The sequence below is a fragment of the Dipodomys merriami genome, unplaced genomic scaffold, assembly GCF_024711535.1.
Source record: "Dipodomys merriami isolate MVZ:Mamm:240054 unplaced genomic scaffold, mDipMer1.0.p SCAF_9, whole genome shotgun sequence".
Taxonomy (NCBI): Eukaryota; Metazoa; Chordata; class Mammalia; order Rodentia; family Heteromyidae; genus Dipodomys; species Dipodomys merriami.
Genome location: NW_027206512.1, coordinates 62,632,127 through 62,654,456, shown reverse-complemented (window position 1 = coordinate 62,654,456; position 22,330 = coordinate 62,632,127). Strand labels below are relative to the sequence as shown.

At 49.2% G+C, this 22,330-nt stretch overlaps 1 protein-coding gene across 1 annotated transcript in view; it reads left to right on the top strand.

The window, feature by feature from the left end:
* Stx18 (syntaxin 18) overlaps nucleotides 1-22,330 on the top strand; it is an 86,422-nt gene that overhangs the window by 47,907 nt on the left and 16,185 nt on the right. Inside the window, exons 2-5 of the mRNA XM_070012814.1 lie at nucleotides 7,845-7,912; nucleotides 14,456-14,571; nucleotides 16,342-16,419; nucleotides 16,551-16,617. Coding sequence (XP_069868915.1) covers nucleotides 7,845-7,912; nucleotides 14,456-14,571; nucleotides 16,342-16,419; nucleotides 16,551-16,617 — 329 coding nt within the window. The remainder of the gene's footprint in view (nucleotides 1-7,844; nucleotides 7,913-14,455; nucleotides 14,572-16,341; nucleotides 16,420-16,550; nucleotides 16,618-22,330) is intronic.

Below are 22,330 nucleotides of genomic sequence, written 5' to 3'. Positions count from 1 at the left end.
GTGGCGTTGGCTCATGTGCTCCTCACCAGAAAGGCTGGAGAGAGACAAGGCAACGGGACCAGGTCATCTCGCTGTGAAGGGCAGTGGTGGGAGCCGAACCCCGGGCTGTCGGGCTAAAATCCATCCTTTGCACATTCCCTCACCCAGCCTCGAGGCCAGGCTGGGCTGCCCAGGCTGGGACCTTGAGCTGACACTGCCAGTCCTGTTGGCCTCCTCCCTCTCTCCTCCCGCATTTCCTTCTCCCACAGTGCACCCAGCCCACCCAGCCCACGCTGAGCCTCACGTATTTGTCAAGTGCACGGAAGAGAAAGCAGTGATTATTAATGAGCACAGACAGACTCACGAAGCCGAAGCCGAAGCCGGAGCAGCAGAGCGTCCTCCCAGCCCCATTGTTTGCTTTGGGTTGGGTTGCTAGGCAGGGTAAGGGAGGGGTGGAGTGAATTTGAGTCCAGAAAGCAATAATTAGTAAAGTCTCTCATCGTATTTGTATAGAGGAAGCCTTTTAAAGATGGACTGTCAGGAAGGCTGGAGGTGTGGTTCAAGGAGTAAATGCCTGTTTAGCAGGCACAAGGCCCAAAGTTCAAATCTCAGCACCATCAATAGATAAACAAACAAAAAAAACTATCAGGGCATCTGCACCCAGTTGGGCTGGGCATCTGTTGCTTCAGACTTTTTTTTTTCAATCCCATTCTCTTCCATTTTCTGTATTGATGGTTTCTAATTAAGATATATTTAATGGAACAGTGATCAGAATTACAGTAGCCAGGAAATGGCACTGTTTCCCGTGCTTCTGGGAAAGGTGCTCTAGTTGAGGTACAGTCCTCCTGGCTCCTTGCACCTCTAGAATGGCATGAGGAACCCCAAGTCCGGAGCAAGAGAGGCAATGGTTCCTGTGGCACAGCGTGAGTGCAGGCTGGGAGGCACAGAGGGTGTGAGAGGCCCGAGCACGGCGCTCGGGTAACAAACAGGACCAGAAGCCACAGTGCAGCCTTGGGTGAAGCATCTGCGACATCAAGCGTAGGCAAGAGCGAAGCCGAACCAGGTTCTCCCGGTGCTGAGCGGTGACACGTACTGGGCAAGCACGCTAACCACCAAGGTGCACCCGAATGCTCTGAACCTGATCCGGGGGATAGGGGCTGTGGGCTCCTCAGCTAGGGGTTTCCCAGTCCTGCTTGTCTTGAGATCGGGGCAGGGGGCAGTCAGCCACTTGTATTATCCTCTGTGCACCCCCTAGCCAGTGCTATGCAACCAGAAAGGTAAAAATAGTAAGTAGGAGCTGCAGGAGGAGGCAAGGGAAGGGAGGAAGAAAGGGCCTGTGTGCCACGCAGGAGGGGAAGCAGCTCCTTAGGCAGATGTTTAAGAAGGTGAGGCGGGGCCGGTGCCCTGTGGGCATAGCAAAGAACGTGGTGGATGGAAAGGCAGTGTAAAGGAAGAGCCAGGGGCTGAACTGGCCGCCGTCCGCCTCAGAGGTTAGCATAGGCAGAAAAGCTAACCAGGGAAGGCAGGAAAAGCCGCTATGGGTTTAACAGAGCAACCTGGACAGCGGTGTTCTGGAAGCCAAGGGAGGGGCTTCCAAGGCCTGCTAAGGAGCCAGCTGTCCGCACCGGGACCCCCTCCTGCAAGGGGCCGGGCTTGGACGCCGCCTGCTGCAGCTCCGGTGCCTGAGTTCTGAACAGTTAACTCAGACTTTCAGTCCTGGATAGTGTGTATTTTTCAGTTAAGATGGAAGAGAGCTTAACTTTGGAATGTAGTTAGTGGGCCGTGAATTAAACTCCGGAACACGATCCTTGTGAAAATCATTTCAGCTTATCAGTCGCTGGCAAGCGTGTGTGCAGCGGCGGAGGTTCTGCCCGTGCCTCCCGGCTGCCTGCCACGCAGAGCCGCTCGCGCTGCGCTGCGCTGTCCGCTGATTGAACGAAGGAGAATAATGATTCTGTGTTACTGGGAACTTTTTACAATATGCCAGAGAGACCTACTGGAGTCTCTTTAATCTTGAACAATGCTTGCTTCTTGCAGAGGCAAATTATGCAAATCGGTACTTAGTGTTTCATAATCAATCAGGTCTTTGTTGGAAGTGTTGTGAATGCCAGCAGAACAGAATTCCTGTCATCCTGGCCCGGGGAGGGGGGAGGAAGTCAAACCAGTGCTGTGATCAGCAAAAGACACTCGTCCACTGCTTTGAACTCGCCCACTGCTAAAACCCAGCCATTCTTTGAGAAGAATCCCACCGTTTTGTCCAGGGCTCTGCCTTACAGTTTCTCTTGCTTTGGGTAATTGACAAAGTAGCCACGAAGGAGCAGCTCACCAGGCTGTTGTGTGGGGACACTCATAAACAAAGCCGGGTCTGCTGCCTGCAATGGCAGATGGCAGCCGGCAGCCCCCTCCCAGGCTCCCTTTGTGTCCACTCTGCTCAGAACAGTGTTTCATCTTCCTGGACTCCCCCAAAGTGCACAATACATGTGTGTAAAACAACGCCGTTCCAGCTAAAGCCACTGCTGTATGGTTAACCTCAAGGACTCCTTTGATTCCAAATCAAAAAGAAGGCACCAAAGAAAATGTAAAAAAAAAAAAAAAACCCTTGGAGGAAAAAGTGGCTGTTTTTCTATGAGCCTGGTACTGCTTCCCCTTTGCTATCTATGCTGCCATCTAGTGGATAGTGGGGAGTGTGCAGGTGGCTTGCCATGTTGGCCGTCCTATCTTACTTTCTTGTTCACTTGTGAACTCCAAGCCTGGTGCCTATCGCTTAACTTTGATACTCAAGGCTAGTGTTCTGCCACCTGAGCTACAGCTCTACTTCTGTTTGCTGGCTAATTGTACACAGGAGTCTCAGAAATTTCCAGCCCAGGATGGCTTTGAACCATAATTCTCAAATATCAGCCTCCTAAGTAGGTAGGCACCTGACTCCTCTTATTTCTTTCTCGTTTTTGTGCCATTCCTGGCACTTGGACTCAGGGCCTGGGCACTATCCCTGAGTTTCTTTTGCTCAAGGCTAGCACTCTACCACTTGACCCACAGCACCACATCCAGCCTTTTCTGTTTATGTGGTACTGAGGAATCAAACCCAGGGCTTCATACATGCAAGGCAAGAACTCTTACCACTAAACCACATTCCTAGCCCCCTCTTGTTATTTCTTGAAGGGGATAGGAAACCAAATCAGTTTAGAGCATTAAGTAATCATAAATGTCTATTTTGTGCTGGTATGTATTCCTGTGCGGCTATGTTAGATGGACATGTAAACAATATAAAACAAATAGGTGACATCACTCTGCATTTACAGGGGGCCCTTAATATGGCCTGGGAGTCAGAGAAGGCACTTAGTAGCCAGACCTGAAATCCCTAGGAGCCAGGAGTAAGTCAAAGACGAGGATTAGGACCTGGGGAAGATGGCTGTGAGCCAGGAGAAAGCAGGAGGAAGCTATACATGCTCAGTTTTAGTCAGGAAGCACCTGGAGGATTTAGCCTTTCTTTTTAAAGCATTTCTAATTATAAATACTGTGCCTACTAATTGTAACATGGCATTTAGAAAATATAGTAAGGAAGCTGGGCGCTGGTGGCTCATGCCTGGAGTCCTAGCTACTCAGGAGGCTGAGATCTGAGGATCATGGTTCAAACCCAGCCCAGGCAGCAAAGTCTGTGAGACTCTTATCTCCAATAAAACTGCAAGTGGCGCTGTGGCTCATGTGGTGGAGCGCTAGCCTTGAGCTGAAGAGCTGACAACAGCACCCAGGTCTAGAGTTCAAGCTTCACGACTGACCAAAAAAAAGAAAAGAAAGTAGTAAGGAAGCAAAGGGGTGGAATTTGGGTGTGAAGCGTCCTCTTAGAAGGCTCCTAGTTGCAGACTCGGGCGCTGGGGGCGCTGTTGGGAGATGATGGGGTCCTGTGGGTGCAGCCTTCATCAGTGGGTTGGTAAGCTCCCAGCACAGTGAGTCTACTTGTAAGTCCATCACAGGCATGTGTCTGAAGACTGTCCCTTATCCCAGCCCCTTTCCTGCCTCTCTGCTTCCTGGCTGCCATGAGTGACATGCCCAACCACCAAGATGTTCAGCCTTGCCACCAGCCCCAAAACAGGGCGCTGAAACCTCGAGCCAAACAAAGTAGACAGTTCCTTATGATTTCCTGAGGTCTCCAAGTCGTGCCACCAGACACGTATCCATGTTCCCATGTTCCTGGTACCTGCGGGTTCTGCTTTGAGCCGGCACTTCATGCGCAAATGGAGTACACGGCAGACCCTTCAGACACCCTTGGTTTTGCAGTTTGTCCTGACTAGGCTCCGCAGTGTACTTGTGTCAGAGCAGATGCACCCAGTACCAGGCCTCACAGGCTCACTCAGAGGTCTTTCATTCCTGCACAGTAAAACATTTCTGTATGGAAGGACAAGTAATATGTATATCTTTCCTTCTCCCTGTCAAACACATTTAATACAGGCACTATATCACTACTGCTTTATAGCCAATTTGCTTTCATGGCAGTGTCTTATGTAGAGAGTTTCAATGCTTTGGTGACTTAAGCAGTGAGCCTTATTAAAATACTGCCATTAGCCAGGCTAATGCTGGTAGACCAGACCTGAAATCCTAGCTACTTAGGAGGCTGAGATCTGAGGATCCAGATTCAAATCCAGCCCAGGCAGGAAAGTTCATGAGACTCTCATCTCCACTTAACCACCAAAATGCTGAGAGTGAACCGGTAGCTCAAGTGGTTAGAACACTAGCCTTGATTGAACAAAAGTACAGGGCCAGCACCGAGGCCCTAGACCAGCTCACACATAAAATACAGTCATCTAAAAATGAAGTCACCTTGCCTTCAGAAAAAGAAAGGAATGAACCAGATGAATACCAATAGTTTTAAAAAGGAGTTTAAATAACTTGTTTGATGACCTATGAAGCTAGTGCAGGAGCCACATCCTGGGTGGGCTGAGAGTGTGGCTGTTCGCGCTGCGTTGTCCCGGAGCTTCAGAGAGGGTCGGTGCTGTTCGCTCTGCATTGTCCCCTGGCTGCAGACGGTGTGATCCATTTTGTTAAAAACAACCCCCAGAAAAGTGTGGAACTAAATCACTTGATTGTATATTGCGTGCGATTTGGTGAAACCTTGCTTCCACACCTCTTACATTATTTTTTCTCCAACAGACTTAAGAGTCAGGTTTCATGATGCAGCTTGAGTGAAAACAGGAAGAAGGGACATGGGAAGGTGGAAGGAGGGACACAAGGAAGGCAGTGTAGTGACACTAGAGATGGCCATAGACTGAGCCCGTGTCTGAGCTCTGTCTGAGCTCTGTGTGAGTTAGCTGGTTCAGTGAGGTTCACTTTCCCAAACTCCACAGTGAGAACTGTCCTCAGCGCCCAAGGCAGGGTCCTTGGGAAGATCAGTAGTGCCTGCCCTGGCTAGACTCAACTATTGTTTGTCCACTAAGTAAATGAATATGGCCGCCATATTATTTTTGTCTTAATTCATGCCTTCAAATGCCTTAGGGCTCTTTCTGAACCTTAATAGTAGCCTAGACACTGTGGGAAACCTTAGCTGAACCTCGCTGGCCCACTATGTCTCTCTGTTGTGATAATAAGTACTGTTGTGTATTTAGACACTGGATCTGCCCACACACATTTGCTGATCACCTGGGCCCCCTGGGCCTAGAACACCAGGAACGCCCTGCAGACTTGCACTCGGCTCATAGTGTCGCTGATAGAGAGGAGGCTAGGTGGGGCACACCTGGCCAGGCATGGTGAAGCCCAAGTAGGTGGTGGGTAGAAGTCCCTTTAATTTCAGAGCAAAGTGAAAAATTAGGCCGCCTTGGCATGGACAGAAAAACTTTATGGAAGATAAAAGATCAGCAGTCTTTCTGAGGCTGGGCCTCGTGGGCATGTCCGGAGGACGGGGGTTGGGGGGGGGGAATGGGACACTCCGGTGAGCACTGGGCAGAGCACAGACACCCTCCACCGCTGCCTGGCCATTCTTGCCTTCTGAAACACTCTGTCCTTGGCAGCTGTGTCCTGAGGTTTCTTCTTACCTCTTTTTCTGCATTCATTTTTGAATCTCTAGGTTCACACTCAACGTGTGACATGGATAGATGCAGTGGGCCATCACAGGAACAGCGCTCACACCGATACTGTTTTGCTCATCCACGCGGGCAGGTCATCAGGAGGAGGGAGATCTGTTGTGTAGGAATCAGTGGCTCTCTGGCTTTTTTCTCTACTTCTGCTCTCAGGGCTGTGTTGATGAACCTGTAGTGTCAGCCTTAAAATCCACCCTCTGGAACACGTGAGAAGGAACACTTGTCTGTAATGTCAGCTATTTAGACCACAAGAAAGGAATTAGCATTTATGGAATTCATGCTGTGTCATTACCAGGCCAGTGTTATCGCTACAGTCCTTGAAGTCATCTCTTTCGAAAAGCAAATGGTGGCAGGCGGTGGTGGCTCACGCCTGTAATCCTAGCTACTCAGGAGGCTGAGATCTGAGGCTCAAACTTGGAAGCCACCCTCTAGCAGCAAAGTCCATGAGACTCTCATCCCCATTTAACTACCAAAAAAGCTAGATATGCACAGAAACGTAGCGACCAAGGGCAAAACAAATGCAGCAGTGGTCCTCAGTAGACACTGTGTTGAAAATGAACTATACAACTCCTGGGTGGGAACAGGAGGGAAAACCTGGGAGAGAGGAAAGGAAAGGACGGCTTTGCCAGGAAGAGAGTGAAGGAATGGATGACATTGTCCAAAAAGAAATGTACGCATGCTGGGCGCTGGTGGCTCATACCTATAATCCTAACTACTCAGGAGGCTGAGATCTGAGGATCGAGGTTCGAAGCCAGCCCAGGCAGGAAAAGCTGTGAAACGCTTATTTCCAGTAAACCAGCAGAAAACTAGAAGTGGCGCTGTGGCTCAAGTGGTGGAGTGCTCGCCTTGAGCTGAAGAGCTGAGGGACAGCACCCAGGCCCAGAGTTCAAGCCCCACGACTGACAAAGAAAGAAAGAAAGAAGAGAAGGAGGGAGGGAGGAAAGAAGGAAGGAACTCATTACCTGACTTGGGAAACTAACCCTCTGTACGTCACCTTTATAATTTCAAAAAAAAAAAAAAAAAAAAGCTGGAAATAGAGCTGTGGCTCAAGGGGTAGAGTGCTGGTCTTGAGCACAAAAGCTTAAGGTTAGCACCCAGCCCCTGAGTTCAAGCCCCAGGACCAGCACACACACACACACAAAAATCAAATGACAGCAAAGTATACCAGGCTGCTCTTGGGCTTGGTGGGGGAGGGTTCGGTACTAATGGGAGTGAGGAGAACCAATAGAGGGCAAATGAGACAATAGAGTTCATGTACTTTAGACACATGTATGAAGTAGAACCGTGTTACTAAAACAGAAGAGGAATAAAATGGAATGGTGAAACCTGCTGCAATTGATTTGAGGGAGCGGGGGGGGCAGTGGGTGATCAGGATACATGTATGCATGTATGGAGATGTCACAGTGAACTAAATAACTAGCATATGCTAATTTCATAAATCTCTGTTTCTGAATCATAGACCATATCAGTTAGATGTAGAGAAACTGTTAACTCTGGACCCAGGAGAGTTAACTCATGATTGACTATATGAGAGTCAAAAATTAAAGTGAGCCAGATGTGGTAGTACCTACCTGTAATTCCAGCTACTTGAGAGGCTGAGACAGGAGGATCAAGAAGAGTCCAAGACCAGCCTGGGCTACCTAGTGAGACCCTTCCTCAAAAACACAAAAAAATTAAAACCAAATTTTTGTCATGTATAAGTTGCAAAATCTTTTCTGCTGCATACTGTTCTCCATTAACTGAGATGTACAACATGTTATGTATCTCCATAACCTTTGCTTTCTTTTTTAACTTTAGATTTCTCACATTGGCAAACTGAGAGATTTTCTTCTGGAACACAGGAAGGATTATATCAATGCTTACAGGTGAGTGTCTTGGGTATCTGTCTCCCCTCTGTGTCTGCATCCCATTAGCTTTTGTGCTTGTGTTGGACTTTTTGGAGCTGTAAAGGGTTTGGCAGTAAAGCAGAGCTTCTTGAGCCGGGGCAGGCTCTGCTGCGCCTGTGTCCCCCAGGCCCTGCTCTGTTGGCTCTGTAGGTTCCGGCATCTTCTGGCCCATGACACTCGTCCCCACATCTGTGGCTGGGGCTCCAGCATGATGGTAGGGATTGAGCCTGGAGCACTGGGATTCCCGCCCCTGGGTTCTGTGTCCCTGGGCCATGCCTTCCCTACCCGTTCAGACCTGCAGGTCGCCTCTCTTCCTTTTGTCCTCTAAGCCCACTTTGGCTTGCCCTTTATTTCTTAGGGTACTTTTACCGAGTCCTACTAGTCATCATTTAACATGACTCACGTCATGTCCCAGGCTTCTGGCAGCTAGGGCCTCTCTCCATTCAGTAGCCGTGTTCTATGTGAACGTGACTTGGCGATATCACTGCAAACACCCACTGCAGTCAGCTTGCACGCAGTCAGCCTGCACGCCGTGGCCCTGACCTCACTACAAGCCCACCTCCCAGAATCCCTCCCCAGCCATACGGCTGCAACCCGCCTGGGTCCTGCTTCAGGGCACATGCGGTGGTGGTCTTCCTGTCCCACGGCTCCCCTCCTTGATCAGGGGAGGAAGCTTCCTGACACTCTCCTCCTGCGGTTAGCTGTCCTCCCTGTGTTCCTGTCCCATCACTGCCCACCTGATTTCCACAGCTCTGGGAGCTCTGGCTCTTCCATACCCACGGCTTCTGAGCCCTGACCCATTTCCACCTCAGGTCTGGCACACTCACTTTCTCTGTGTCACGTAACTGCCACCTCTCAGGCTCTGCCAGCTCTCTGGACCCCAGGCTTCCAGGGCCAGGTCCACCTCCTGCACGTTCGTATTTGGTTTTGTTGAAACCTTTGAAAAGTGTGAGAACCCTCCTTCACTCTTAGATTGTAGAGAAGCAAGCTCACAGAGTCTACAGGACCCTCAGCCTCCTCCCCAGTCACTGCTCAAATCAGGAAGTTACTGAGAGTCGTTTCCATTCGTCACTCTCCAGAGCTAACTCTTAACTTCTGGTCACCAAGTCCAGGGCCTCTCTTCTCACAGGGAGCACACTCGTGTGCCTGCCTTCTCTCAAAACATGCTTACTTGATCTTTTCCCTGTATTTGTGCCTGTGCCTTGCTACTGTGCTAATTAACCTGATTTGGCTATTCATTTATATGACAGGGTATGTGTTGTTTGTGGCTTGAGGTTATGACACGTGGAGCCGCTGTGAGAAGCATACATACGTGTTCATTTCTCCTGAGTAGCTCCCTGGGAGTGACATTACTGTCTTCTGCATATGTCAGTGTGTGTGCATGACTTAGAAACTCCCATGTGTGGTTCAGTACCCGGCGGTCACATTTTTTTCCACAGTGACTTTACATACCCAGTAGCAAAGTTGTGCCATATCCTTGCCAGCATTGAGTAAGGAAAGTCTTTTTTAAACTATTTTAAGTAAAAGTATAAAATGGTATCTCATTTTCTAGTGATAATGACCTGAATACCATTGGTAGCCTCTTCTCAGTTCTTCTGCCTGGCTAACACCTTTGACCTGTGACTACTATCAGTCTCTTGGAAATTTGTACCCCCTTAACTCCCATTACAGAGCAGCTGTCCCTGGTCTCCCTGGGTGACTGGATCCAGATCCCCTGATCCACTGATGCCCAAGTCCCCTCTATTAAATGGCAGTATTTCAGCCTTTCTTTCATATGGACATTGACCGATCTCTACCCTGCTTGTAATACTCAGTACAGCACGAATGCTGGGGAGGTGATTGTCACTGTGTGCTGTGTGGATGAGGACTAGAAGAGAGTCCATACATGCTGGTTTTGTGCAGTCATTTTATCTGATATTTTGGTGCACACTTGGGAACACATGTTCTGGCACAGCCAGCCAGAAGTATTTCCAGTCCTCAGACTGCCTCGCTTGTTGCCTCTTGTCCTTCTCTTGGCCCTTTTGTCATTTATGTCCCTACTTTGCCATTTCTGTTCCTACTCTGACTGCCATGCTCATTGGTGATGGCTGTTATTTTTATCCTTGTGACAAATAGCTGAGAACAACTTAAAAGAAGGGAAGACCTATTTGGCTGAGGGCTCCAGTCTGTGGTCTGCTTTCTCCATAGCTGTGTGCCCCAGGTGAGACAGAACATCACGGCCCAGCTTCCCACCTCCTGGCAGCCAGGAAACGGAGACCGACAGGAAGGGAATGAGACAGACCCTTCCCAGACACGCCCCCAGGAAACAGACAGACAGGAAAAGAATGAGACAGACCCTTCCCAGACAGGCCCCCAGGAAACAGACAGACAGACAGGAAGGGAATGAGACAGACCCTTCCCAGACAGGCCCCCAGGAAACAGACAGACAGGAAGAGAATGAGACAGACCCTTCCCAGACAGGCCCCCAGGAAACAGAGACAAACAGGAAACAGAGACAGACAGGAAGGGAATGAGACAGACCCTTCCCAGACACACCCGTCTACCTGCCACCCCTGTGCTTTGCTTCTCTTCTGCCCCTGCTCACATTGCCTGGGAAAGACGGACTTGTACCTGATCTTTTTCACCAGTGCAGCTTGCATGGCTCACCATGCAGGTGATCTGTTAATTCTGCAGATCTTTGTGGGGTGCTTCCACTCCTCATGGGAGGGAGGGTAAGAAGGTGAGAGCGGGAGGGAGCACACTTTGGCCAGCAGTTTCTGAGGTAGCCTTCAGCTCAGCCCACACGGGCACAGTTGGATGCTTTGATGGGGGTCTTGTTTCTAGCTAGCACTTCCTCGGCTACCCTTGCATCCGGTGTCAGTGCAGCGGGTACTGTGGGCACACCAAATGCGTCATGTGAATTGGAGGCAAAGGTGAGTCAGCCATAGATGACCTCCCTGGGAGCATCCTTCTAGGATTTTATCTTTATGGAACAAGGTGTTTGTGCTTCAGAAATCTTCCTCTCAAAGTTAAGAGAATACAAAAGAAATGATATGCTTTCACCAAAAAAAAAAAAAAAAAGGACACACTTTGCAGGAGTAGCTCATGCCTGTAATCATAGTTACTCTGGAGGCTGAGATCCAAATGATCAAGATTTGAAGCCAAGCCAGGCAGAAAAGTTCACAAGACTCCATCTCTAAAACAGCCAGCAGAAAAGCAGGGCTGGGGGCATGGCTCAGGTAGTAGAGTACCAGCTGAGCAAGCATGAGTCCTTGAGTCCAAAAAAAAAAAACTTCATATAAATTCCCCCCAACAGATAAAATAATTATACCCCTGGTGAATGTTAAATAGTCACTAAACATCATTTTGTACTTTTAACTACATTTCATTTGTAGTATTTTGAAGTGCATTAAACTAATTATCTTGGTTCAAGTCATAGTTAACACTAGATGGCAGTGTCTTCATTTCTGAAGGTGTGTGCACGACCAATACTAATTTTACAGGCTGTTAAAATGGATGCTTTGTAGGACTTTGTAGGACTTCACAGAACCGCCATACACCTGTCTGATGCTTAGCTCTGACAGTGTAGGCCATGGGTATGCTTATAGTCTGTCATGATTATGTGCTTTTACAAAAAGCACTAGAGCTCTACCACATAGCACACATAACACATAACACACTCCTAGGCACACCCCCTTTTCCCCTTCAACACTTCCCACCCAGGTGGGAAGCGCACTTCCTCGGGCTTTTCCTTATGGTCTGCTTTGTGAACAGTACATCTTCCTTAGTATCATTGTTGATGAACTCATACATTTTTTTTCTTTTTTTCTTCTTTACTTTTCTTTTTTTTTTTTTTTTTTTTTTTTTTTTTGTCAGTCATGGTGCTTGAACTCGGGGCCTGGGCACTGTCTCTGAGCTTTTTCACTCAGGGCTAGTGCTCTACCACCTTGAGCCACAACACTACTTCCAGTTTTCTGGTGGTTAAGTAAAGATAAGAGTCTCATGGACTTTCCTTCTAGGGCTGACTTTGAATCGCAATCCTCAGATCTCAGCCTCCTGAGTAGCAGGATTACAGGCATAAGCCACTAGCACCCAGGTCTCATCTATTTCTCACACTGATTCTTTCTGCTGTTACCCAGACCTTCAAGGTCACCTTGGGGTGACCTTGACCCTGTGGCAGCGGAGAGGGACTGCTGGCCTTCAAGCCTCAGTGTTGATGGTTGTGGCCTGGTGGCAGGGGTTGGCTGTACGGCTGCAGCTCTCTGGGATGTGATAGTGACAGGACAGTGGTGGGCTCAGGGATCTCTAGTCTGCTTTTGCTCCCAAACAAACTCTTTATTTTCCGTTTAGCAAAATGCAGAGAATGTTCTAGCCAGGCCTTGGCCTGCCCTCAGGTCATTATATGGGCTATAATCATGGAAGTGAAAGACTATGGTAGAAATATGCCTTCAGAGCTATGGAGCCTTTGTTAGTTTGACATAATTAGGAGGCTATAATTTTTTCCAGACTGTGGAGCTCAGACTTTATTGACCCATTTGCCTTTTTTTTTTTGTAATGCCATTTTATTAGAGCAGAACAGCATGAAACCTGGGTAGCCTCTGGCTGGATCTCTGAATGATCTTAATTAAAATTAATTTCTCCACTTCCGATCAATGTACCTTTTCCACAATATCCTAGCAACAAAATAATACCACTTGGGAGAAAAACTTCCTTGGTTTCTGTTGTTGCTGCTAAAAGAATAACAACACTGCTGCTTCCCAATTGAGGAGTAGTGCACATATATAATGTGTCCCGAAGGAGTATCACCTTCTAATGGAGTAATCCATCTTATCAAATTAACCTTTAGACCTTTTCAGTTTCACTGAGCTGAGTTTCTATTAAATCAAAATATGGGGTAGAAAGATTTAATCTAATGTCCTTGGACATAGCATTTATAGGTCTGCTCCGTGGAGCAATGCACGCTCACTTGGAAGCGATGCTTTCTGATTGATGAGCCCTGACCTGCTCGGCCTCTGTCTTAAGCAGAAACAGCATGAGGCTTCTGGTTCTCTGCTCCACACACTCGCTCCCTGCAGAAGAAGAGCCGTTCATCTGATGGCAGAGCTGGGGAGGAGGAAGGGAGGTCCTGCTGCCGGGGCCTCACTTTTGGGTTTCTGCCTCGGATAGAGATAATATCATGTTAACCACACTAGTTAGTAGGAGTACTTCTCTCACCTTTCAGGTTCCACCAAGAAGAGGGCCACCTGTTCCCCAGGGGGCTGTGGCCTTCCTTCTCTCCTCCAGCTCTCCCCTTACAGTGCGTAGACAGAGCAGGGGTGGAGAAGAGGCCACGCAGGGGGAAGGGGTGCTGATCTGATGGCTGGAGCTGCGTAGGTCATCCCTTCTCTTCTATGCAGGGATCTGTCCTCAGCTCATTTGTGCCTTAAATTTTCTTACAGAAGGTCCTAGATGAGGGATGACGTCAGGAGTTGGGTAAGGGGAAGTCCATTCAGGAGGAAATTATTGGAAACATAGTTGTAGCTATGTCAACTCACATTCTGCAGTTCAGGCTTACTCATGGATTCCGTTCATTCAGAAAAGACTTCACTGTTGATTTATCAGCTTGCTAAATGCAAGGCATCACTCTCACCCACTGAGTTTAGCAGAGAGAAAGCATAGAAGTCCTTCCTTGCCTTGGTGGTGCTGTGCCTCATACAGGGCACAGACAAAAAGCAAAGCAAGGCATCAGGTTTTACTGCCTTTCATTATGGGAAAGGCTGGGAATGGCACGGTTTCACAAGGTGGTTATTAGGGCCCTCATGAAGAGGGGGTAACCGTGGATAAACACCTAAAAGACGTAAGATATCCACATATGCATACAGCTGTCTGAGGAAAGAACATGCCAGGAGGAAGGGACAACCACAAGGGGAAAGGTGGTAAGATGGCGTGAGTGGCAGATGTGTTAGTTGTAGCCGAGAGGTGAGAAAGGCACAGAGGAACCCAGAGGTCCTAAGTGCCAGTCTCTGAATTCATTTTAAGGATCTTGGAAGTCTGGTGGGGACCAGGGCCTCCAGGGTCCTGAATTACTGAAAGTAAATGCTTTCACCAGCCCAGTGATTGTAGGATAGTTTTACTTCATATCAGAGAAAATAAATTTGTTTCCAAGGACTTTTGTGTGTGAGAGAGCTGTAAAGATTGCTTGTTGTCATGGAAAAACAACCACCCAAACCACTTTCTCATATGTTAGGTCAAGACCCCCAAGTCCTGTCCCGCACCATCTCCAAACAGCACCTGGATGGATTGCTCCTGACAGTCTACCCAGCAAGCAGCCTTAGGATTTCCTGTGACTGCAGGTTGGAGCTCCAAACCTTACAGGGCTGCAGCTCCAGCCCAGTGAACTGGCTTTTCACATCTTCCCACACAGCTCTCTAGACCATTCTCCCTCTGTGAGTTTGGCCGGTTCCTCCTTCAAGTCTCAGCTTACATGGAACTTGATCAGGGAGCCACCTCGGTTATGTGGTCCCTCACGGCTGCCCTTTCACTTCCTTCCTGTCTCTTCTTCAGCCATATCATGTCTGATTATGGGAGGATGACAGACACAGAGCGTGACCAGATAGACCAGGATGCGCAGATATTCATGAGGACCTGCTCGGAAGCAATCCAGCAACTCCGCACAGAAGGTGAGTTGCTCTGAGAGGCGCAAGCACACACCATGAGTATGGAGAGTTAAACAAGATGTGTATGTCCAAACACAATTCACTCCTTCCTCCTTGTTGAGATCCAGAGTTTAAAACCCTAAATCCTCCCTTCAAAGTGATGAGTAGATTGTCATTCAGGTTAAACAAATGGGAGGAGGGAGATAGAAAGGACCTCTCCAAACAGAACCGGAAATATACCAAGAGACCTCAGTCAGAAAATGAATAGTACAGCCAGGCACCGGTGGCTCACACCTGTAATCCTAGCTACTCAGGAGGCTGAGGTCTGAGGATCACGGTTCGAAGCCAGCCCGCGCAGGAAAGTCCATGAGACTCTTATCTCCAATAGACAACTAGAAAACTGGAAGTGGTGCTGTGGCTTAAGCAGTAGAGTGCTCACCTTGAGCTGAAGAGTGCAGGGACAGCACCCAAGCCCAGAGTTCAAGCCCCACGACCGACAAAAAAAAAAAAGAAAATGAATAGTATGTGGGCCAATATTTCTTACCTGTAAATAGTGTCAATTCAGCCTGTTAATTTAATAACTATTTTATATTGCATCCTATCAGTGTCAGATAATGATCAGATCTGTTAGGGTTGTTATGAGAATTTAGTTAAGTACTTTAGCATGCCAGTGCCTAGCGCTAGGAGGCTGTCTCCCTTTCATTCAGTTCTCATTAATGCCCTAGTCCGGCCTCCCATGTCCAGACTCTCCCTTGGTGCTTCTCTAATACACCTGGACAGATAGAGTCTATAGAATACTACAGAGGTCAAAATCTCCAGATGCTCTGGGGACATGGCTCAAGTAGCAGAAAGCCTGCTTAGCAAGCATAAGGCCCTGACTTCACACCTAATGCCAACCAAAAAGAAATTTGGTAGCTTTCTTACCAAAAGTAAAAGGGAAAGACTTTGGGACTGACAAGCCTTTTGTATATGTGGTGCCAGTCCTGGGGCTTGAACTCAGGGCCTGGGCGCTGTCCCTGAGCTGCTTTTGCTCAAGTTTAGTGCTCTGCCACTTGAGCCACAGATTCACTTCCTGACCAAGTCTTTTTATTCATTTATATTTTGTTCATTTTTTGTACCAGTACTGGGGCTTGAACTCAGTGCCTAGGCGCTGTCCCTTCACTTTTTCTGCTCAAAGCTGGTACTCTACCACTTGAGCCACTCCTCTACATCAGATCTCAGCCTCCTGCATAGCTAGGATTAGAGGCGTGAGCCCCCCCCCCCCCCCCCCCCCGTGTCCAGCTCTGACAAGACTTTGTCTTGTTTTGTTTTTTAACCATCCTTCTGTAGGCTGGTGTCATGGAAAGCTCTTTAGAGGGACGCTGAGCTTGACTCAGTGTCTTAGGAACCTGGGATGTGAGTGGCCACAGGGAGGGGCAGGGACACTCCAGGCATGGGCAGGGGAAGTGTGCAGTTCAGATTGATTTAAGCTTGTTACTGGAAGGTCAGTGTGGGCATGGATTCCATTAATACAGCCAGGGTCCCCACTCAAGAAGGGGCTGCACCACAGAACACTCCCTAAGTACTGTAATAAACCATAAATTATTGGACTACAGTTTCCTTTGGTTTAATCTTTCATGCTGGTAAAGCCTAATAAATCTTACTCTTAAAAGTGCAGTTTTGTGTGACACAAGACTTGTTTTATTGCTGTGTTTTTAAAATCCTTGCTCTAAAGCCACTGCTGTGAGGCGGCTGATGAGCCAGCTGTCCTTGAGAGCGAGTGACCGTGACGCTGTGTCTTGTCCTCCCCTGCAGCCCACAAGGAGACCCATTCCCAGCAAGCCAAGGAGCACCGGGCTGCCGTGCTGGACTTCACTGAAGACTACTTAAAAAGTATTTCATGTTCCCTTAAATGTCAAATGTGGCTGTGCGACTCAGAGCCTAACTTTATAGCTGAAGACTAGCGTCTTGTTAGATGAACTGACCATTTTAAAATGGTCTCTATTCTGGCATTTCTCCCACAGGAGTGTGCAAGCTTTACTCAGAACAGAGAGCCATCCGAGTGAAGCGAGTGGTGGATAAGAAGAGGCTGTAAGTGTGCCTGCTCTCCAGGGCTCCCCCGTGAGGGCGGCTCAGGTTCCCGGGGCACTTGCCTGGTGCCCAGACCCTGCGTGGATTTCTTCACAAAATGCCCTCGCAAGTGCTTACTGAGCACATGCTGTGTGCCAGGAGCTGTACTCTTAGCTCATGAGGCAGGTACTGGCCTTCTGTCACACACGAGCTCAACTGAGGCTTGGCAAGTTTGGTATGTCACCAAAGCCACTCAGCCTGGATGAGTAGGCTGGGCTGGAATCCAGGCTGGCCCTGTGTCTCAGTTGATCTATCTATCTATCTATCTATCTATCTATCTATCTATCTATCTATCTATCTATTAATCTGTCTATCAGTCTGTCTGTCTGTCTATTGATCGGTCTGACTGTCTGTCTTGTCTGTCTATCTGTGGCATTACCAGGCATTTTGCCTCAGCCTTGCCCCCCACACCCCCCTTGCTATCCCTGAAAGGATTTTCCTGAGGGATGAGCTTGGTTTGGTGACCCAGTGCCCGCCGTGAGGCTTCCTCTGTCGCTGGCTACATAGCAGAACTTACACCTTCCTCCAGACATTTTTGTGTAGGCATTGTTGTTGGGAGCGTCCTCTGCAGGCCTGGGCCTGGAAGCAGCAGCGCCAGGCGCCGGCGTGCATTCCTACCACACCTGTCTACCTCTGTCCCTCTTTACTGGGGGCCGCATGCAGGTATCGGGAGCTGCAGCTCACCCGCCCGGCTGCTGGTGTGTATGGCGCCTGCACCAGGCTCTCCATCATTTCCAGACAAGTTTGGGATTCGTTGGCAAGGCTCTTTCATTATCTAATGTTTGGGGTCGATTTTTTAAAACTATGTCAGGGGCCTATTGCACAACTCTCTGGTTCATTGATTCACTAGGAAGACTTACAGGACTGGGCATGCAGCTCTGCTCCTGGCAGTGGCTTTTCACACTGAAAGAACCCAAAGCAGGACAGCAGAGGGGAAGGTCTATGCGGAGACCAGAGGAGAGTAGGGGCCAGGCCGGGGCCTCGCCCCTCAGGGGTGGGGGGTTGCGCACCAGGGCAGCTCGTTAGTGACTGAGGATCTCATTGGGGGCTGACTACATAGACTCCTCGTGGTTGGCACACGCCGGCATTCCAGAACCCAACACTGAACCACATTCAGACCACATGGTTTGCACACCATTTAGCCATGGGCAGCGCTCTTCAGCTAGGATGGGATGAACATACCAAGTCCAAGTTCTCAACCTGGCACGTGGGCCCTTGTAAGTGGTCTGAGGCTTGACATGGGAGCTCTTTTCTAAACACTTGCCAATGAATTAGAAAAAGGCCAGCACAGAGAAGCGGCCGTGGAAGTGAGCAAGGAGGTAGCCATGTTATCTTCTGGCATATAGTATATATCACATAAGCCAGACAGTTATTACATAAGCCAGTTTCTATAACATTCATTACAATGTTGTTATATAACACTATTGAATCATATAGTGTAATCTTATATAAAGTAGGGTAGTTGGAAGAAGCAGTAGGTAAAGTCTGCCCTCAGGGAGGGTAGAGGCTGGTTGGTGTGCTGTGTGCTCAGGAAAAGGGAGCGTCTTAATCAGGAAGCATCAGAACCAGCGAGCTCTGTGTTGGTTCAGAGAGAGAAAGAGCACAGCCAAGCGGCGCAGCAGTGTGTGGGGATCCAAGCTGCATTTGGACTGCGCTGTTTGAATTCTGGCTCTGTCAGCCACAAGGCTTTGAAAGAAGCTTACTTTCCCTGTGCCTTAGTTTCCTTGCCCGTAGCATGGGAACATGAATAGAATCTATCTTGTAAGGTGGTTGTGAGGATAAAATGGTAGCTTAAAACTATTACCTACCATTAAGCACTGACATGTGCCAGGCACTATGCTAATTTATTTCATGTAATCCTTGTGACTTCTTTATGGATATTGCTAATACAAGGAAATTGGAGTCAGCAAATTTGGATCGGCTGCCTGGCATCAAGGCTAAACCAAGGTTGACCTCAAGGTAATGACAGATTTCTCAAGCAGCTCCATTTGTGTAAGCTGTTGAAACTACCAGGGGAGGAGGGAGAGGGCAGGCCAGGTGGGGAGGAGGGGAGGAGGAAGAGGGCAGGCCAGGTGGGGAGGAGGGAGAGGAGGGGGAGGGCAGGCCAGGTGGGGAGGAGGGGAGGAGGGAGAGTGCAGGCCAGGTGGGGAGGAGGGGGAGGAGGGGGAGGGCAGGCCAGGTGGGGAGGAGGGGGAGGAGGGGGAGGGCAGGCCAGGTGGGAAGGAGGGAGAGGGCAGGCCAGGTGGGGAGGAGGGAGAGGACAGGCCAGGTGGGGAGGAGGGAGAGGAGGGGGAGGGCAGACCAGGTGGGGAGGAGGGAAAGGAGGGAGAGGGCAGGCCAGGTGGGGAGGAGGGAGAGGGCAGACCAGGTGGGGAGGAGGGAGAGGGCAGGCCAGGCGGGAAGGAGGAGAGGGCAGGCCAGGTGGGGAGGAGGGGAGGTGGGAGAGGCAGGCCAGGTGGGGAGGAGGGAGAGTGCAGGCCAGGTGAGGAGGAGGGAGAGTGCAGGCCAGGTGAGGAGGAGGGAGAGTGCAGGCCAGGTGAGGAGGAGGGAGAGTGCAGGCCAGGTGGGGAGGAGGGAGAGGGCAGGCCAGGTGGGGAGGAGGGGGAGCCGAAGGGCCCAGGTGCAGTGACTGGAGTCTGCCAACACAGGTCCTGGGAAGCAGGATAGACTAGAGGTGTGAAATTGTTGTTGAGATGGTAAGCTGGCCCCTGGGCCCCGCACCCCACGGCCGGGAAAGCAGGTGTCCCAAGTTAAGGAGGAAGGGACCTTTGTGGTCCTGGTTCTTGCAGAAGTTTCAATAAAATACAAGTTACAGTGTCAGGTGGGAACTGTTCTCATTTAGACAGTGAAGTAAAGCATCTCCTCCCACCTGTGCCAGTTACTTTGGACAGAAGGTCTTACCGGAATAACTAACCCTTCACCGTGTCGCCCAGCCTTGGAGCTGGCCTTGCTCCTCACATCCACGTGTGCCACGGCTGAGCAGAGCAGGCATTCACCGCTGGAATGTCTCCACAATGACCATTGTTTCTCAGTCCGTCCCCAGTGATGGCCACTCTGCTGCACCCTGTGCATGGCTCTTTGTTTAAAAGAGATCTTCCTTCTCCTGAGCCTTCAACAGTTTCAGCAGCACTTGCTTGGTAGATGCCCAGTTAGTACCTGCTAGTGAGTGGCTGGCTGGCTCTGAAGATGGCTTGGTCTAGATGCTGAGTAGCCTCTCCTCTGTGGGGGGGCAGTGTCCACCCCAGGGGTATCTTTCCTCAGTCCACGCCCCACAGAGTTGTGTACAGAAATGCCTCCTTCCTGCCTCTGGTGTGGTGGGGGGAGGGGGATGTCGTAAAACAAACATAAGGGCAGTACTTAGAGCTGCAGTAATAATCTCTACTATCTGTATGGGGTGGCAAAGAGGTTGTCCTATGTATTTTGTTTCAAAGCAAAAAAAGAATCCTTTTTATTTTTGTTATTTTTAATTTTTAAATAGAGGTTTTTCAAGTAAGAGACCTGGAAAGAGATGTTGGCAGGTGGGAACTGTGTTGATTTCATTTATGAAGCTCTCAGCCTTCAGGTAGAAAAATCCGATTAAATAAATCACGGGGCATAAACAAGCCTTTCTGATGACTTTTTTTTATTGTTTTTTCCCCCCAAATTGCCTTCAAGTAGCTCATTTGTAATTTCCCCAAGGCTTTCAGTAGACATTCTGTCTATAATTAGAATCTGGTTTTATTACTTTAAAAATGCTCAACGTTTGTCTTGTTCTGCTGCTTTGCAGCCTTCATTTTAAATTGGAAATGGGTACGTTGGTGTGCTCTAGACACAGATGGCGGTTGTGAAGATAAGTCAGTTAAGCCCTCCCCCTCCCTGAGCTACTCCGACCTGAAGCCAGTGTGCAGCATAGGGCCTGGCGTTCCCAGGGTGGCGTGTCAGGAGAGCAGGTGGTCAGAGAGGAGGGGCATTTCCTGTCACGTGGAGCAGGGAGAGGTATGAATGGGAAATCCTCAGAGTCATCTTATGTTTCTATGGGTCATGGAAACATCAGTTTGGTGTTCTGATGGCAGTGTTAGGTATCCCTACAAAACATGTGCATGCATTTCTGCTCACTTGGAAACAGGTAGCCCAAAGCTCCACGATCCAGGCTTCTTCAGAAATGGCAAAGCCAAGGAGCAAGAGAAGGGGTCAGAAGATAGAAGACCAGGTGGAAAGGACACAGCAGCCAGTATAGAGGGGGTGAACGCTGGCCAAATTAGAGTAAAAAATAAATGGTAGTAGCCGATTGTAACCTGTCACATGAAGTCTCTATCTGGATAAGAATAAATGGAAAAAAAAGCATTCGACATAGTCACAAATGCTGCAGCGTGCATGCTACATGCACGCGCGCGCAAACACACACGTACTTGCTACTTGCAAAGCCAGGACACCGGCCACTGCCTCCTTAGTCAGATGGGCAAGATGAGATGGCACTCACCTGACAGGATGGCCCAGGAAGGCCTGTTGTAATGTCTGCCCCATGCACAGCCTGAATGCAACCACAGAACGGCTGGCACATCACTGTGCCCTGAGGTCACGAAACTCAAGGAGAGAGTGAAGCAAGAGCTCCAGACAGCAGCTTGATGCAGTGTGTGATTCCGATCTGGACCTTTTTGTTACAAAGGGTGTGTTTTGAGATAACTGTTGGGGCTAGAAAAGGGTCTCCGGTAAGGATGGAATCTCACTACTGATGAGTATTTCCTGGTTTGGGTAGTTATACTCTAGTTATACCCGAGAATCCTTTTTTAGGAGAGATTTATTAGGTATAGATTAAGGGGCATCCGACTGGCAGATTACTCTCTAAACGTCTCTGTGAGTGATTGTCTCTTAAAAGTTATATACAAAATACTTTCAGACTGAGTAGAATGGCTAAATTTAAAACAACAAATAATAGAGGATGTAGAGTCAGTCACTGTGTTAGGCAGCTTTCCATTACTGTGACAAAATGCCTGAGATGATTGACTTAAAGGGAGGAAAGGCTTCTTGCTTTTGGCCCCGTTGCTTTAGTGATGCAATATATCATGATGGAGAAGGCCGGTTTTCACTGCAGCAGGGAAACAAGGAAAAGGATGTGACCAGATGTCACAGTCCCCTTCCCAGGAGTGCTCCAAGTGATCTAAGGCCCTTCCACTAGGCTCCACCTCCTCTTGAAGGCTCCACCCTCCAAGCCTTTAACACATGGCCCTTGGGAGACCCTTATCCAACCCTGGCAGACACTGAATGCCAGGCACCAGTCCAGCATCCAGGCCACACAGCAGACTCCACTCAGCGAGGCACAGGTCTGTCCACACAGAAGGTGCTGCTGCCAAGCAAGCCAGGCAGATCAGCTGGCAGCAGAGCCTCCAGCTGGGAACTGGAAGGGGGAACAAACGGGTGCAGGGTTCCTGGGTTCCTAAAGTCAGTTGTGCTAAGTGTCTACTAAAGACTTGCACTTTCAGGTCAAATGCTGTGAAGTATTAGGTGCACCTGTGTGCTCGTGTGTATATGTGTGTGCACACGCATACGGCAGAACTTCTTGCATTAATGTAAAACTCACTACAGAATAGGTATGTGTCCCCTCCTGGATTAGTGCAAGGCGGGCAGACAGCCTTCATTGCCTGCATGTTGAGTGTGGCGTCCACCTCTGAGGAGGGCTCAGTACCTGCCGCCGGCG